At 41.5% G+C, this 18,901-nt stretch overlaps 1 protein-coding gene across 2 annotated transcripts in view; it reads right to left on the bottom strand.

Annotated features, from left to right (window-relative positions):
- The window catches only part of ankrd44 (ankyrin repeat domain 44), a 44,921-nt gene extending 26,229 nt beyond the window's left edge, over window positions 1–18,692 (bottom strand). For both annotated transcript variants that reach the window (XM_033617291.2, XM_078174740.1), the window contains exons 1-6: window positions 18,554–18,692; window positions 6,658–6,741; window positions 3,630–3,708; window positions 2,462–2,532; window positions 911–1,111; window positions 288–375 (exon numbers count right to left, since the gene is read on the bottom strand). In XM_033617291.2, the coding sequence (XP_033473182.1) occupies window positions 288–375; window positions 911–1,111; window positions 2,462–2,532; window positions 3,630–3,708; window positions 6,658–6,741; window positions 18,554–18,580 (550 nt within the window). In that variant the 5' untranslated portion in view covers window positions 18,581–18,692. The remainder of the gene's footprint in view (window positions 1–287; window positions 376–910; window positions 1,112–2,461; window positions 2,533–3,629; window positions 3,709–6,657; window positions 6,742–18,553) is intronic.
- Window positions 18,693–18,901: the final 209 nt, after the last annotated feature.

Here is an 18,901-nt window from a genome sequence, read left to right as displayed (position 1 = left end):
TTATTGATAACAATTTTTACAACAGTGACGGTGTTTGGGGGTTAGGGGTTGTGTAAATACAAAAAAAACTTTGTCACACAACCTTAAACCTTCCTAACTGTGTTGACTGTGAACGCTTTCTTCTGTTGGAGTGACTTTATAAAATCATTGTGCCGTGAGCTCTAATGCAAAGCTCCTTCGGCTGTGAGGCAACCCATAATGAGCCACTGATTCATTTTTATATTGATTTACTTCCAGAAAAAAAAAGGCGTGATACATTTCAAACAAACTGCGTCTTTGTCTCTCACCCATGAAAGCTGCCCAGTGCAGCGCCCGGCCATCTTTCTTATCAAAGGCGTTGATGTTGGCTCCTTTAGCGAGGAGGAGGTTCACCATCTGACAGAGAGAGAAACAGAGGGAGGCGACGTTAGTGGGTAATAATATCAGAGATATGTATTTGTGTTTTTATGTTTATATGTGTCAGTGTGTGTGTGTGTGTGTGTGTGTGTGTGTGTGGGTGACGGTCTTTATATAACAGCATTGTAAATACATCTCATCACTGGGCTCAGCTGTTGCATAAACACTCTGGAGTGTGTGTGCGTGTGTGTGTGTGTGTGTGCTGGGCAGAAATAGAAGAAGTGGTTCATTCAGTTCGGCTGCAGAGATCCGCCGCCTCTCATTGGTAATTTTAGATTCGACATATTTGTGAATGATACCATGTGAGACAAGGAGCGTTTCAAAATGAACAACCCACTTCGTAACCCCGGCGACACAGCTGCACTCGCCCACCTGTTCAACCGAGCTGTCCAACCAAAACAGCACAAAGGATGATGACATCACAGCCTGTTGGTTGGCGAGCTACACCAGTGTGATGGAGCAGGAGAAAGGAAAAGTGATGCAGATTATTATTTCAGTTTAGTGTCTGCAGTACCTCTGTGTGGCCGTTGAGGGCGGCGTGATGCAGGGCGGTGCGTCCGCCACGGTCCGACACATTGACACTGCTCAGCAGCGGGATGATGACCTCAGCGCATCTCAGCGCGTTATTGGCTGCAGCAACATGAAGCGGCGTCTGCCAGTTCTTGTCCCGTGCGTTCACATCAGCCGAGTGGCGGATCAAAACTCGCACGGCCTCCTGAGGAAGAAAAGAGACAAAAAAACAGAGTTTGACTTCACAGATAAATAACTCACTTCCTGTAGCAGCCATTTTAAGTTCTGTTTGTATTTACGTTCACACCTCCGACCACCAGAGATGAGGGACGTATTTAAAGTCACAGTAAAGCTCAAGTTAGCTCAAGCCATCTTCAGCTTCTGTAATGTGGTGGACGTCAGAGTGAAACAGAATGTGGGCTGAGTTGAGTTATAAATTTACATGTATCAACTAACACATATCTCGAGACAAGATGCACATAGTTTATTTGTGATAATACAAGTTCTTTTCTTCAGGAGCACCTGAATGCAGCAAGACCCATTTACTTGAATATGTATCAAGATACAAGAAATAATTTGAGTCGACAAGTGGTATCACTTTTTACTGCTTTGTTTTTGTTTGTTTTTTTAATTTATTTATTTATTTTTTATGTGTGCATAAGTTTGTTTTTATTTATTTATTTATTCACTGTATTTATTTCTTCCTGCCTAATATTTTTACCAATATCAGTTTTGTCAAGGGTTGAAATATCTTTTATAAGCTTATTTTTATTTATTATACCAATAATACTATTATTTATTTTTATTTTTATATATGTTTTTTTTTTATTTATTTATCTTAATTTATTCTAATTGATTAATTTACTAATATATTTATTTATTTATTAAAGTTTATTTTGATTTATTATACCAATAATACAATCTCAAATGTTTTATTTTTTATTTGAGTACTTTTAACACATCTTTAAATAAAAGACTTGTTCCAACCTGATTCTTAAAAAGTAAATATATATTAAGAAATGGACTGAAAACTGTTGTGTCCATATTTAAAATGCGTCTTTACTAAAACACAGAAATTACAGTTATGTAAATGAATGAACAGGAAGTATTGAGTTCTGATTTCAGACACAACCTCCCTAAAATGCAGACAAACTCATGAAAGGTCCTGAATGTGTAGAACTTTGTCTTTTTCACTGAAGTTCATCCTCTGGTTATTTCAGCCATGTTGAAGGACTTGTTCACGCGCTGGGAGTGACGGAGGCTGACTGATGGTGTTGACCCAGATTTTTTAGCCCTTGCAAAGGTAAAGCTGTCCCATGTGGTGATCAGAACAGTGTTTGAGGTGAGATGAGGCGGGAGAGGCTGAGAAGTGATGAGTGTGCGTGTCAGCCTGTTTTCAGGTAAATACCAGGAGGTGCAGTCGAGCTCGCTGACACCTGTGTCACAGTCAGACTCACCACGCTGCTGGAAAGGTTGTTTCGGAAAGAAGAAAGGATTTGGACCCAGCAGGTGTGTGTGTGTGTGTGTGTGTGTGTGTGTGTGTGTGTGTACTCACCTCGCTCCGTGATGCCACAGCTCGATGGAGGGGGGTGAGCCACATATTATCTTTGGCATTGACTCGAGCTCCTGCAGAGACAAGAAGGAGGTGAAACGTCAAGTTTACCGACCAAACACTCGGAGACACGAGCGTCAGCATTACAGTTGGTGGGAAACACAAACCTGCAGGATTCACTTTAACATTTTAGACTCTGAAAGAACATTTTATTGTCAAACTGTGGAAAAGGATCAATTTAACTATTTAAGAATTTGTAAAAATGTAACTGCTGACTAAGGCCCTGATCACACAGAAAGTATTTTAGCAGCTGGAGGCGACTTTTTGTAATTGTCTGTAATGAGAATGTAGGTTTTACTCGCTGCTACACACCCTGCGTTTCTGCACTCTAGGCACCTGGCATTTCTGCCGGAGTACTGTGAACTCCTCGAGTTAAAAAAGCTTCAACTCAGAGTGTTAACGTGCTCCACGTCACATCATGAGTTGTTGTGATAAAATTCACGCGACTTGGATCAGCCTGTGAATTCAATTTTTCACTTTGATTTTCAGCGTGATTTTGAATCCAGCCCTGAATAAGCTGATGATTTTGGTTTCCACTGACAGTTACGTCATTTTGTTCTCAACAAATTGTATAACGTACATTAGTCAATATTTTCCACTTGAATAATTCGTTCATCAACATCTGATGTGTGATTTAAGTGTTCCTTCATTATTTTGAGCAGTGTATTAACACATTACTGAGTGGCATGTTCTGTCATTACAATGATCACTGGCACTGCAGTTCACTGTGAGTCAAACACTGTCCTGCTGCCACAAACACTCACTATTACATCTAATGTGTATCAATCCGCAGCTGAAAATAGTCCCCAACAAATGCACTGTTTCCTCCTGTTTTCAGTCAAAACTACAGCGCCCAGCTGTTTTAGAAAATTATCTCACAATTTTAAACGTGAGACAACGTGAACTGTTTTTAAACGTTTACTTCCTCTGTAGGAACTCATGGTCCTGAGGTTAAGAGCCGCTGACAGAAAAAGGAAGTCAGACAGTGGCCAGAGAGACAGACTGACATTTGTGACGCTTTGGTGAAATATGATATTTTTTTTTAGGTTTAGGTTACATCATGAAAAAGTAGCAACAAGGTCTTTGGATCAAAAACAGCAAAATGTTTTACCAGAGAGGATGAGGAGCTCGGTGATCTCGGCATCGCCCAGGAAGGCGGCTGCATGCAGCGGCGTGCGCTTCTCTGCATCCTATGGGAGGAAGACAGACAGTTGGTGCTTGTTGCTTTTAATGAGGGAGAGGCTGATCAGCAGCTCAGGCACTGTGGTTTCAGAGTGGGCTGGTGCACATTAGGACATCTTTATACAAGTGACAGTATGATACTCCACCAAGGGAACCTTTTGAGATGACCCAGTTTCTCCTAAATTAAAGCGGGAGTAGCAGCAGCTCCACCTGTCAGACAGGCGGGGGTGAAAAAACTAAAAAGGGCACCAGCACGCAGAAATTTGTCTGGCATGTTGGGCCACCGTAGAGCACACTTTATCATGTGTTATCTACCACAGGAGCATCCAAGAGGTAAGGCAGGGCGATATAACGACTATACATGATATGTTAATATCCTTTAAAACCTTTAAACCTCTGTAGCTCCAGTGCTGTGTGCACAAAGTTAACGTACAGTCCTGCTGTTTATTACATATCATTTTTCATTCACATGTTGTGCAGCTGTTTATTTTCAGGGGAAAAATCCTTGTCTTTGCATTTTATTTTGATCACAGTGTGTTTTTATAAAAGTGCTCATGACATCTCAAATGTGGCTTTGACTTGCAGCTGAAAACATGGAGCTCATTTCATAGAAAATACCGAGATGTATGACGTGTATCGCCGTTCAGCCTGTAAATACTGGGATATGAATTTCTCTCCCAGTCCTACCAAGAGGGGACACTTTGCTGCATGTTTTCAAATGGCCAAAAATAATCATATAAATTAATAACGCAAAATAATCTCTCTGTGTTTCAGTACCAGCTGTCAGTAACGGATCGCTTCTTGATATCTGGCACTACAGAAACAAGTCCCACAGAGGTTATCTCAGCTAAATGTCTGCAAAGCGCACAAAAAAAGTCCACTCATGTTACACACACACACACACACACACACACACACGCTGCTGGCTGGAATGTTGAATATTAGTAATCCATGAGTCCACCGTGACGGCGAACAGAGCAGGCTGTGATATCAGTCCACAGATGATGAGCTGAGGATCAGTGACAGAGCCGTCAGTGTCAACACACCCATTGTTCTCTCAGTGAGCTCAAGACCAGCGCAGAGTCCCAGACCACCCCACATGTCCATGTGACCGGGCCAAGCGCAGCCTCTCGGACACAAACACAACTGAAGTGGACGATGACGTGACGTGGGAGTCCTGTAACCCTCACCAGAGACTGAGAGACCACATCCTGTGCTGCCCGGGTACACACATGTTAGAAATCTATACCCATATGATGTAAGTAAACACACGCTCTGAACTTCACTGACTCCTGACCTCTGGCCCTCCTCCCCTCACCCTCGGGTGCAGGCTCCAACAGGAAGTGGGCCGGGTTTTTATTTCCCTTGAAGCTTATTTTGGGCAGAGATGCAAAAAGGAAAAGGAATATTTATCTGTATGTAGATCTGGAGTTGCATCATGGTGACAGACAATTACGGAGAGTTTAAAGGAATATCTAAAGTCTGTGTGTATACACTTGAGTGTAGCATATGGATGAACTGTGCAGCAAACGTTTCTATTAAATCATGGCTTTAAGACTGGTATAAATACATGAAGCTATTACTGAAATCCCACAACATGATGCAGGATCTCTGCGTTGAAACATGCACATACTGTGGCAGACACATCCCTCCAATATAATAAAACTAGCATGACATGTAAACATTAATGGCGTCCTCCTCCACTGAGCTAACATCAGCTAGCTCAGTCGTGCTAGGTGAGCTAGCAGTAGATGCACACTTCCCTCTGTGCGGCGATATGGTACAAACTGAGCACCCCTCCAAAAACAAATCAGCACCCCATAAAAACTCCTCACCACTGATGCATAAAGAGAACTGCAGCTGACGATGAATGCATGAGGAGAGGCTTGTTGTTGAGATCGAGGAATGTCCCAAGCTAAACGACCCACAATCCCGTCATTATAAAGACAACAGCCAAGAAGGTACTGCCTGTTGAGTCACAGCTCTGGAGATCGGCTCTTCAGGTGAGACATCAAGTTTAATTAGCAGCTGTCCACACATGATTTGAAGCTAACGCAGAGGTGGAGGACGAACAGATCTGTCAGTAAAAGTAGTGATAACTTTGTGTGGCCGTCTGTTGATGAGCTGCAGGGCCAGTCTGCCATGTAAAAAGCAGTGTGCCACAATACACCTGGCTTTTCAAGGGAATGGGAGATGATACTGATTGGTTGACCATTAATTAGGGGACCAATTCTCTTGCCTTACCCTTACCCCTTGGTTTCAAGTGCACTCGCCAGATAGATTCCCCTCAACGACGAAGGGGTAGTGTTGAGGGGAATTTACCTACGAATTGGGATGCCACGTCATGCAAATTAGCGTAACAGACGTGTTCACCTACGTCAAGCATATTGTCGACGTAGAACTCTGTAGATATTCATGTCGGCTACATCGTGAATTAGCGATTTTCAAGCGTTCATATTCTAACTCAACGCTTACAGATAACAATGCATATGCAGAAACAACACATTCTGACATATTTTGGAGTTTTTGCATGCTTATTTGGGAAAATAGTACTTCAAACTGTGCGGTGGCTTTCTCATGAAGGTTGCCATCTTCCTGGAAACTATCGCCTGTCTGGATAGTTTCCCAATGCATCCTGGGAAATTCAATCTTCCCCTCAGTTGAGATGGGTTCGTAAGTGTGCATCGCACGGCCTTTCAAATTACGTGGGGATTTTAAGGGCTGAAAGCACTTCCCTAAAGTTTGGGACACCCTAGCCCCAAAAACAAGGGCCAATTTTGAGGGGAAGTGAGTATTGGGACCCTAAATACAACTCTTACGCCCCTTGTGCTTTACTTTCAATCCCAGATTATGTACCTTGAACTAGCAAAAGTGGCGTTGGACAGGCCCTAAGCACACCTCAGATCGTGCACTACAGATGGTTTCAATAAGGACCTGTGAGTGTGTCTGTGTCTCACCAGTGCATTGATGTCTTCAGATTTGTATATGAGCATACGGATCTCTTCAGGGTCTCCGCTGAAGATCGCCTGGATGAGAGGAGGCTGAGGAGAGAAGAAGAAAGAAGAGGTCAGAAGGTCCGTCACATGACCAGAGGCAACATGTGAACACGACACGCATTAATACACGCGATCGATTTAAACAGTCAGTGAGTTTATCAGGACGGCGGCGACGTGACGGAACGACATGTTAGGGAGAATATTTCCTGCATGTTACACAAGAGGAGGCTACGCATGATCCTTCCCACAGTATATAACTGTGTGTGTGTGTGTGTGTGTGTGTGTGTGTAGGAGCAGCTGCTTGACTTTAAGCTGCCGTGTTTACAAAAGCTGGAGCTACTACAAGACTGCAGCCATCTATACACTGTATACAAAAATGTCCTTCAGTACCAACAGGACTTTTTTTTATACAGTAAAATTCTTCTTCTTCTATGAAGACAGGACCAACATATTTGTCCCCCACACAGAGACACTGTTGTTGGAGAAGATTCTTTGTAGATAAAATCAGAAAAATAAAATGTCTGTGCAGAGAAAAGACTTTAATGAAGGGCACTGCGTGGAGGTCGAGTCTCTGAAGCCCCTATTTTCTTTACCAGATCACAGATACGAGTTAAATAGAGGCCCTAACACACACACACACACACACACAGCAGTATCTGTCTGTCAGCAGTATACTGTCGGCCTCAGAGGAACAAAAGCAGGCGTGGGTAAAATAAAAAGCCTGCAGAACAACATGAGGGACTCGACAACATGCAGCAGCTGTGGAATCTAACTGAGTACAAGTTCTTTACTTTAGAACAAACATGAGGTACTTTTACCTTGTTTACTTTTTATGACACTCTACTTCTGGATGATACATCTCAGAGGGAAATATTTGACTCCACTACATTTTTCTGACAGCTTTGGTTACTTTATAAATCAAGATTTTTACATACAAAAACTTTGAATTTGATACAGCTGATGTCAACGCTATAGTCCGTTCTAATATTCTGAATTTTTTATGAATAAACCATTTTCTGATTACAACATGAGTCATGTCCGTAGTATTCAGGTTTTAGGAGCATTCTTTGGGGGTCTATTCAGTGCATTCAGAATATGCATCTCAACTGGAGGACGTGTCTTCACACTGGATGCAGCGCAGCAGCAAGCACTCTGGCAGTTGTGCAGCGATAGCCAGGTGACTGCTGACGGGCGGGTGTGTGACAGTTAACAAGTCGAGTCCGTGTCCAGTGTAAACCTGGCGTTAGTAGGAACATTGTCTTTTTTATATAATGGCAAAAACCAGAATATTTTGTGCATGTGGAGTAAACGTAGTCAGTGACTTAAAGAGCCACACGTGTTCATAAAGGTCATACTGTGCGTTATTTTAAAAATCATGTGAACTTAACATTACAGCTGACAATCTTTACAGCAGCTATAATCAATAAATTATGTTAATGCAGCCTTTCTAGCTCGTCTACTCAAACCAAAGAGGAATGTAAACCATGAAGAAAAACACAGTAAAGATGTTCTTAACTAACTGAGCTCCACTGTTATGAATCACGAGACAGAACTTTCCATATGTGTCAAATAAAAACCATAAAAAACTAAGTGTTGCAGAATCATTTGATAAATATAGAAAGAAAAACATTTATACAACTTACGTTAAAATAGAAACCATACAGAAGCAATTAAAGACAAATTACAAGGAAAAAGTGACAGTGTTGTGAAGATATTAACAGCAGCAGAGTCAATAAGTCCAGTACATGTTAATGATGCAGAAATAACATGAATAATAACATTTAACATAATTTAATAAGTAATGGGAGAATTTTTCTCCTCCCCAGCCCCCCTTTCTCTTATGGTGTTCCCCAGGGGTCAACTCTGGGTCCTCTTCTGTTTTCTATTTGAATGCTTCTTCTGCATCAGATAATCTGCAGATATGATATTAATTTCCACAGTTATGCGGACGAAACTCAACTTTGTGTTCCGCTGACTCATAGTGACCCCGACAGTCTCTCTCATGTTGTGGTCTGTCTCTCAGATATTATACGTGCTGAATGACTGAAAACGTCCTCCTACTCAATGAGTCTGACTTTTTTTTCTGTCCCATAAAGGACTTTGTAACTGTGTTTTTAGTGCTATAGTGCAATACAAATAAAGTTTATTTATTTTTAGTAAAACATAATAGTAATCACTGGTATGGTCCTTTAACACCAACTGGAACGAGTCAATTACTGGCTGCAGAAGAGACATTTTTATTTATTAATTTATCATTTTAATGTATTTTTTGTACATTATTTAAATTTTTTGTGTATTTTAATTTTATTTTTTTAAGCTATTTTCTGTATGCTTGTTTATTGATATATTTGTAAAATGTATGTTCCCTGATAATCTAATAAAGTGCATAAAAGCTAAGAAAAGCCTCAACAGCTACACTGATAATCTAAACCACTAATCGTAAATGTCGGAGCCTCTGCAGGGACCATCATGCAGGCTGCAGGTTCGATGTGCCACTGATGACTCAGATCTAACAGAGATAGGCCTCACTTCACTTCCTGTGTGCGTTCTGCCGCCTCCTGCCTCACTTCCTGTTGCTCAGTCTCTCCTTCTCAGAAACTAAAGAGAGGAACCACAGAGCAGCGTTTCACTTCTGCTTTAAATACCAGAGAACACATGCACGAACTAAATGATACCACTTCCTCATATGAACTTTTTATCCTTCTCTTGAATCTGATTGTGGTGTAATGCCGCTTCATCACATTGTCTCCCAGGTGACCACGGCAGCAGGCAGGTGATCGACACTTCCAGATCATTCTGTGTCAAATCATTTTAAATGTTATTCAAACTTTATGTTATTTGACAGAAAAAAAAATTCTGCAAAATATTTTTACTGAACTCTGAGAACTGCATAGTTTTTTGCTCCTGGGAATTTTCAGTCATTTCACCCCCTAAAAATAAGTCTTAGACAGGAAGTCATTTTCAGGGTTCAATATCTTCAAAAACATAACTCTTACAGTCATGAAATCTGGCAGAGGCTCAGACAAATCTGTGTGTAACAGATCCAAATGAATGAAAGGCAAACAGATGTCACACACGTCACATTTTTCATCACTGGCCCGTGAAAATAAAAAAAGGTGCAAAGTAGGTTGTTTTGGGACCCTGGGTAGAATATACAGTAGAGGTCATGTGGACAGATCTGTATTTCCTACAAAAAAAAAAAAAAACAGCATTTGATTGACATGTCAAATTTCAGAGGCTCTAACATCATCAGAATCTGAAACATGACAGGTACGACGAGCCAAGGCTGCGACATGTTGCCTTTCTGAAACGCCAAAATGTCGATGTGGACTCACTCCTGAGAAAATTTGTGAGACCATATTGCTCAGAGTTTTGTGTGTAAAGTTAAATATGTCTTCCATGTTCGCTTGGAATATTTAACAGAATCTATTTGTGGTGTCATATAGCATATTAACTTTATCAATCCTCCAGGGGAATTTAATTATCACTCTGTTGTCATACACACACAGGCCTGAATTACACACACATGCACAAACAGGACCGACACATGCGTTTAATAAGAGATGTCAGAGTGAGGGGGCTGCCCATGGACAGGCACCCCAAGCAGCTGGGGGTTCAGTGCCTTGCTCAAAGGCACCTTGAGGGATTAATACCATATATCTTCTATCCTCTAAATGAGACAAATAACCTGTAAAAAAATAACGTTCTTTCTCCTCGTAATCCACCACATGTGAATGAAAACAACCAATCAGAGTCGAGGAGCCTCTGAAGCAGCTATCGATGTCAATCACTCTGTGAACTGCGATTAAACTGCAAAACTAGGCAGAACTGATCAAATATAAATCAACTGTTTAGCTGTGACATGGTGTTTTATTTGACCGACAGTCCAAAACATCCAAAGCTGTTCAGTTTATCGTCATGTGACAAAGCAAAGCATCAAATTCTCATATTTAAGACGCAGTAAACAAACAAATGTCTGACTACTGAGTATCAAAAAATGACTAAAATGATTATTCAATTATCAAAATTGTTGCCAGTTAATTTTCTGTCAATGCACCAACTGATTAACCCTTTGAAACCCAAGTACGTTGGCTTGGTTGATTCAGAAACATGGAAAGAAGAAAGCAAGAAATTAGTAAAACGAGAAAATTAGTAAAAACAAAAAAAACAAGTGATTGACCTGGAAAAAGAGCTTAAAAATTATAGTAACATAATTTTAAAAAAATGTAATAATGATAATTATTGGTAATAATTACAGTATTTTTTCCTTTGCTTTTTAAAAATAATTTTCTAGATCTATTATCTTTTTGCAATTAGTGGAACATTTCTTACCAAGTAGCTTGTTGCCTTTTTTCCCCATGTTTTTGAAAGTTATTCAAGTATTCAAATGTTTGAATATTTGCGAAAGGCATCTGAAGGCAGCACAAGAGAAGTGATGTCGCTCCAAGTTTCAAAGGGTTAAACGACCAACTGTTTTATTCCTTGTAAATGTAATTTTGTTTTCCTTTTTATTTCATCCTCCAGTGCTACTTTTACACACCTCAGTCTTGTTGCCTCTTTCATTCTCTTCTCCTTTAATATCTGCTAAAACATTTTTTGTGTGTGTGAAACATTGAGAGGGCTGCAACGACACGTCACTGTGCAATCCTGTCATGATCATAAAATCTGACTCTGAAAAAGTAAAAGACAAAACTACAAACATGACATTGACTTTAGGAGTCAACACCTGACCTTCCCCTGGAGGTCAAACTGGTTGAACAGGAGGAAGCACTCTTTGTACTCTGTGAAACTTCCACTCATTCTCTCGCTGAGTTATAATCTGAAGCCACCTAACGAAGAGAGGAGTAATGACCCAGAATGAAGCCACTTCCTCGCCGTTTTCTCTCCTGGTGACGAGCCAAGTTTTTATTTCAGTTCAAAGCAGTTAGTGATTCAGGTTTAATCAGTGTTTACTTGAGCAGAGTGATAAGAGAGGAGGGAGGAAGGACACATTTAGGGTAGGAGAGAAGTGAACAAGGCCCCAGCTGGAGAGCAGAAAAGTGGGGGGCTGTGCCTTTAAAGAAAGAGCCAAGGCTTGGCAGCATATGGCCTCTTTAGCTATGCTTTCCTTTCTAAGTGCTCCACATGCACTCACACACACACACACACACACACTCAAGTCTGTGCGCACTAAAACTCAGCTGGTAGCCGTCCCCCGTCACAGTGCTAAGTCTGTGATCGCCATGGGGACTCGGGGAGACTGGTGCTGGCACGAGGACGGGAAGGAGATTTAGGGAGTGTGAGCATGAATGAGAGCGTCTCTTCAGACACATACCAGCACCTACACACACACACCGATGCTGGGGATCTTTATTTAGGTCAATAAATATTTTACAACCATAAAGAGCTGATTAACTGGTTAGATGATCAACGGAAAATTATTTGGCAATTATTTTGATATCAAACAATCGTTTTCGTTATTTTTTTTTTAAGCAAAAAAGACAAAATATTTTGTTTTCATGTTTCTTAAATGTGACAATATGATGCTTCTCTTCATCACACGATAATAAACTGAATAGTTTGGGATCTTTGGACTGTTGGTCGAAAAACACATCCCACCTGATGATGTCACCTTCAATCAATCAATCAATCAATCAATTTTATTTATAAACCCAATATCACAAATAACAGTTTGCCTCAGAGGCTTTACAGCATACGACACCCCTCTGTCCTTTGGACCCGCACGGGGAGAAAATAACAGGTGGATTAATCGAAAATAAAACTAATGGTTAGTTGCAGCACTAGAAAAAAAAATCTGATGATGATTTATCAGCCAGTGTTTGTTTTGGTGTTCACATTTGGTAACGATCCATCAAAGACTTTTAGTACTACTTTAAATATCCTTGGGGCTAGATAAGATATGAAAGTTAACAGTCATTCTTTAGCTGTGATATTGAATAAAAATTAACTTACTAGAAACACAATTAATTTAAAAAATGAGGTAAATCCAAGTAAAGAAAATGGTCAGGTATTCATAAAAATCCAGCCTATTCAAAACAGTGTTTGAATTCTTGTTGCATATCTGCCTAAATGATGTCACTGCAGAAACATCTGTGATAAAAAACACTGACCATCATTTGCTAAACAAACCCCCAAAACAGCATCACACTTTAACAACTGTTACTAAGTAATAAGGTTCGCATACAAAGAGTTCATAGGCTGGTGTCCTTTCTCACAAAACCAAACTCATGAGAACAACAAGTCTGAGAAACTTAATAAACTCTGTATTTATCTGTTCTAACATGATCTGCGAAGAACAAAGGAAACCAAGTGTAACGTCCAAGACCAAAAGGTGGAATAAAATACATGTAGTGACTACTATCAATGAAAAAAGCGGCTGAGTAGGCTCTTTACTGCGACTCGTTCAGTAAAGTCCACGCTGAAGTCAAAAGTTGCCTTTTTATGATGATTTATTAAATTTAAAAAAAAAAAACTAAAGCTATTTGAGATGAAATATTACGTCTCCTGATTACGTGACTGCGGTAACGTTATGTGATAACGGTCAACAGAAATATCGGAGCCAACACTCTTTGTCTAAAAGCTGCCACACCAGTGATTGAACAAGTGAAATAATGAAACCAAACCGACACCTGTGCCGATTACGACCGGAGGTGAAAGTGACCAAAAGAACGTGTGCAGCCTAACAAATAAAAAACAACAGAGGTTAAATACACATTCTGGCTCCTAAAATACAAACCGCACAGCTCAGTACCTGGTAACAACTGCTGTAGTGAAGAATATGGAAAATAAACACCAAAAAATATGCTTATTTTTTTCAGAAAGAGACATGAATGAAATCCTGAATGAGAAATTAACTGTGCATCCCAGTGCCCAACTGCCCATACTATCATACTATCTATAGTACACCAGAAAAGATTTAGTATGTCCCAGCTTGTCCATGTCCCATGCTGACCCACAATCCTCTGCGCAGCGGACGATACGTCACATCGACTGTCAGAAGTCTGCAATGTATGCAGGTATAACTCACTGCAAAATAACAACATCAGAGCTGTCCGGGCTGAACTCAGTCCGCGAATGGCATTATCTCCATGGTAACAGATATATGAGCAAGAGGGTCAAAGTTCAGGGCGTAACGTTTTGAGGAAATAGTCTGTCCTGACTGTGTGCTGCACACTGCACGCAACAGTACAGACTTTTTAAGGACGGCTGCAGTAGCTACTGAGAGAAGAAGAAAAGGTATGCGATGCAGGATGCACCCCAAGTCACAGAAGCTAGACAGGAAGTGATGTCATGATGACTTCAGCTCTCGAGAGTTGCAGCAGCATACTGTGGTATAAAAAATGATGGTTATCATACGGTGTACATTTGCTTATCTACAGTACCAAAGAATGTCACGTGCGCGTCTCCTTCGCTGCCCGTCGGACTTTTTACACAAACTTCCATTTAAAAAAGTGATTGTTCAACTGAAAAACATCCTTCTGTTCATTCCTTTAAAGGTCGCTGTAACTGATAACAATACTGACACTGCTGCAGGTTACCTACCAGGAGAGCTCTCACACACACAGTGACACTGATAAACATGTCTTTAACCCAACCAGTGTCACTCAAACCTCATTAGTGACCAACAAGTGTCGTCAGCACGCAGAGTCTGATCGAGTCTCCGCTGGTTCTCTGAGGAGCTGATTCAGGACGGAGGAGAACGTACAGATTTCCTATCTGTCTCATCCTACACAAACTTCCTCCATCAGATAACTCTGTTTTCAGTCCAAACACACACACACACACACACACACACACACACATACAGGCTAACCTGCAGCACAGAAAAGTCACACACACACTGTCCTGTCCTGTGTCTCCTCCATGACTTCATCTTAAACCTGAGGCCTCTGACTGACTCGTCTTCTTCGCCTCAGGCGTCATCAACACACCCCTGTCCTCCTCACAGCAAAGTGCTGAATCAAAAACCTCATTCTTTCTGTTTCAGTTATTATCCCTCCTCACACTGAATGTTTCACCTGCTCTAAACAGACGCAGGAGGCAATACAGGATGCCCAAGTCACAAACCAGGAGAGAGGAGAAAAAACACAGGAAATCTGATAAGCGTACATGCGCACATCCACTATAGACACACGCTCACGTCCGGAAAGTCAAAAGTCAACAACTTCCTGTGCTTCCTTTGTGTTCTGCTCGGCGGACAGATGATGTTTCTACACCGAAAAAGCCCGTCACTATCATGCATGTGCACAACATATATGTAATTATAGATCAGGAGAAACACAGTGGTTGAAGAAGCACTCAGGGGCCGGCTGCACAAAACACTTTTAGATTTTCCTTAAAGTCCATATTAAGGATTTTTTAAGCACAAATCACGTCTTTTCCTTCAGGTTTCCTTAAAATGTTCACTTAAGTACTTTTCTCCTTATCTTGATCTCATACTTGAGGAATCCCTTAAAGTTAGTTAAGCCATTTACCACTGAAAAATCTCTTTAAATGCATCAAAGGCCTTAATGTTTTTGCTTAACTAAGGTACTAACTAAGGCAACCTAAAAGTAGCAGCACCAGTCAAAATGCAAAGTAACGAGAGCTGTGAAATAAATGTGGTAAAAATGGAAACACTCAGTGACAAGTACCTCAAAGTTCAGGCAACAGAGACAACCCAGCATTTATACTCATTCATAAAGACATCAGAGATGCATGAAAGACGTTTCAGCAGAGTGACCTTTGACCTCTGACCAACATCTGCACCTGTAAACCCTCCCTGTTACAGCCCATAATAAAAACCAAACACACAAACAAGCTGAACACAACTCAGTGTCATCATCGGTTAAAAAAAGATCCTGCAATAGCAGATTTTCATGTGACCCACTGTTGATGAGCACATGATGAAAGGAAAGATCTATAAGGCTCTGAGCTGCGTGCTGAGCGGAGGCCTCCACTTATCATCATCATCAGCATGTTGTCTGAAAATAACAGGAAGTCCCACAGTTCTGTGTTACATAAAAACCTGCTCTTCCCTTCCTTGAAGTTAACGACAGATCTGATATGACGACGCTGCATCAGATCAGGGATTTCTACCAAAACATGGTTTTATTTCAGGCTGCTCTCCTCAGAGGCCTCAGACACTGCGCTCAGGCACTGATCAAAGGAACTCGTAATCTACTTGAGTATTTTCAACTTTAAACTTCACGACATCTCAGAGACAAATATTTGTACTGCACAATCAGCACTTTTACTTTTGATTCTTCAAGAACATTTTGCTGATTCATAGTTTGACCTAAAGCTCCAGTGTGGAGGAATTCAGGAGATAAACTGGCAGAAATGGATCAAAATATTCATCACTATGTTTTCATTCATTTATGATCACCTGAAACTGAGAATCATCTTCACATTAACCTCAGAATGAGACGTCTATATCTGCAACATAAAGAGAGCTGAGCAGAGTGTTGGAGGTCAGGTTCAGGTTGTTCCTGTGAAGATTGCTCAGTGGATGAAAAGTTCCACTTCCTGGGTATAAAACTACCTGGATCTTTCACATCGTTGGGCCGTAGAGCAAATGCATTTCAGACTTCCACCGGCCAAGCAGCTTATTTCCAGTTTAGCCCTTCGCTAACTTGAACGGGGCTGAAATGATTTAATCATGCAGCTTTTCAACACTTTCTGAACGTTCTCAGACTGAATGGATCCGATCTCGATAGTGAGACGAGTCATTTTGCCGAAGTTGTGATGCTCAAAAGAAAAAACTCATCAACATATAAGGAGGATAGGGCCATGTTAAAGAAAAAATTTTTTCGAGAATAAAGTCGTATATCTACGAGAATAATGAGAACAACACGTTACGTTACGTAAAAATGTAAAAATATCACCAGTCTTTCCTTTGGTACATTACTGTCACCTCCAACACTGTTTCTACACACCTTGTCACTTTTTATACAGTGTTCACCGACTTTCAAGTCTTAATCTGTGACTTTATTACGAGTTTAATTTTGTAATATTTCAACTTGATTCACATATTATGACCTTGTTCTCGTAGACTTACAACATTATTCTCGTAATTACTTTTTACTCATAGATTTACGACTTTATTCTCAAAATATTTTGACTTTATTCTCAAAATCTGAGATTTGTTTTTTCTTTAACATGGCTTTAATCTTTTTTCATACTTTCACAATCTAAAGCCCTTTTTAGACAGGAGTTGTGCCAATTAGCAGGGAAGCCCAATCAGTCTTTTTTCAGCATTGGCAGTATAAAAACAAAATCGGGGAGTGCAGCAAAATGCCGCCTACCTACTTTTGTTTATACAGAATGCGCCTTTTTCGGGGCAATGGGGGGCGTGAGCAAGTAACAAAACGTGTAGCTCAGCGTGTGACATAAACAGTGACGTGGGAGGGAAGCCGCGGCTGGTCAGTCCTTCGGTGATTCTCTCATACGTCGGCCCGTTATTCACCGTCCCCGTCATCTGACGGTTAATGGCCTCTTCGTTTGCGAGGGCAAGGAGGGCGGCTGCCTCGTTCTTTTTAAACCAAAAAGGTTCCACCAATATGTCTACCCTACAAAAATTGGGCACCTCGGATCAACTCGCCAATCCGGCTCTGTGTGTCTAAATGCTCGCAGCTTGCCGGCAAAACAGCCCAACATTCGCCAAAAATCTGGCAGTGTAAAAGGGGCTACAGTCTGTGGGGGAAAAGTCTTTTTGGACTTATTGGCATCATGTGATGAACCCACAAGTTGTAGTTACACGATTTTGCCACTATGTCAAATCAGCCTAAAATCCAGCGCACTTCCTGAGGGCCTGGTCCTCTTCCACAGAGTCCACCATGTTGTTTCTACAGTAGCCCAGAACAGACAAACTTAATACTGGCTCTAGATAGGGCCATTTGTGTGTTTGCATTGTCCACCATAGTTCTCCCTCAGGCTTATCGGCACAGGAGAAGTTTCAATACGGTCGCAATCTGCAACACAACCACTAGATGCCACTAAATCCTTCACACTGGACCTTTAATTATCTAAGTATCACCTCACTGATAAATCATGACGTTACACAGCAAACTGAAACTGCAACGTTGGTCGCTTCATAGATTTCATACAATGCACATTGATAATTAATTAATAGAAAAACTAATCTACAAATTAATCCATAAAGAAGATGAAGAAAATAATTATTAGTTGCAGCTCTGCATCAAATGTAAACTCACTCTCGACCTTGACTTAACTAGTTCATAAAATCCATTAAGTAGCTGTTCTGGAGCTTTCGACTGTGTCACACTGTCTTCCGTCTCCATTCTGCTGAACACTGTCAGGACTTCTTGTGTCAGTGTGAAAGTGAGACTGAGCATCATGTGATAAAACCAAAGCAGCTCCTGAACACAGCTCGAGGTCAGACTCTTCCTCAAATATGTGTCCTTGGTGTGAAGTATTATCAGAATATCTCAAAAATGTGATGCATGTGGATGTCCTTTACATGAGAGTGTGTGTGTGTGTGCAGCACATATTGTGTGGTTATGATAATATGTGGAGACATACAGCTGCAGACAGACTGAGGATATGTGCAGCTCTGATGCTTTTGCGGAAGGAGACAGAGCAGGAAGTGTTTGTGAAGTGGGCTGTCCTCATTTTAACGGAACACCGACAGTTTACCGACAAAAAGGCGAAATATTGGAGACATTACTGAGCAGCTGTGTGCAGCTTTATGAACACACTGTGCGCTCAGTCTGCAGGACAGATATGAGCTCTGTGTTCTCTCTGTTGAGCCAAAGTGGCGATACAAAGACATTAAAAATACATTTGTACCCAGCAGCAGCAGCAGGATGATATGTGTTGCCTGTTTGATGCTAAGCTAGCAGCTAGCGGGTCTAACCTGGTCGGCCAGTTTGAGGACAGCCATCTCTGGGTCAGCTCCGGCTGCTCATCCACTCCCTCCGACACCGCAGCACCATGCACGGTGCGATGCTGCGCCGCGGCCGCTCCTCCCCTCCTTTCTCCGGACTTCCTGCGGGACTTGACGTAGCAGCTTGTAGCGGCTTGCAGCGGCTTCTCGTAGCTGTCTTAGCAGAGGCGGGTGATGGTGATGAAGGCCGGGCCGAGCACCAGGGCCGGCAGCCCCGCTGCACTCACGCTATCTGCGGCGACGCAGCTGAACCGAGGCGGCCGCTCGGAGGCGCAGGGAGACGGGGAAGCAGGAACGGTCTGACCCACAGCAATCCAC

The sequence above is a fragment of the Epinephelus lanceolatus genome, chromosome 14 (genome assembly GCF_041903045.1).
Source record: "Epinephelus lanceolatus isolate andai-2023 chromosome 14, ASM4190304v1, whole genome shotgun sequence".
Classification (NCBI taxonomy): domain Eukaryota; kingdom Metazoa; phylum Chordata; class Actinopteri; order Perciformes; family Serranidae; genus Epinephelus; species Epinephelus lanceolatus.
This window is presented reverse-complemented; position numbering and strand designations above follow the sequence as displayed.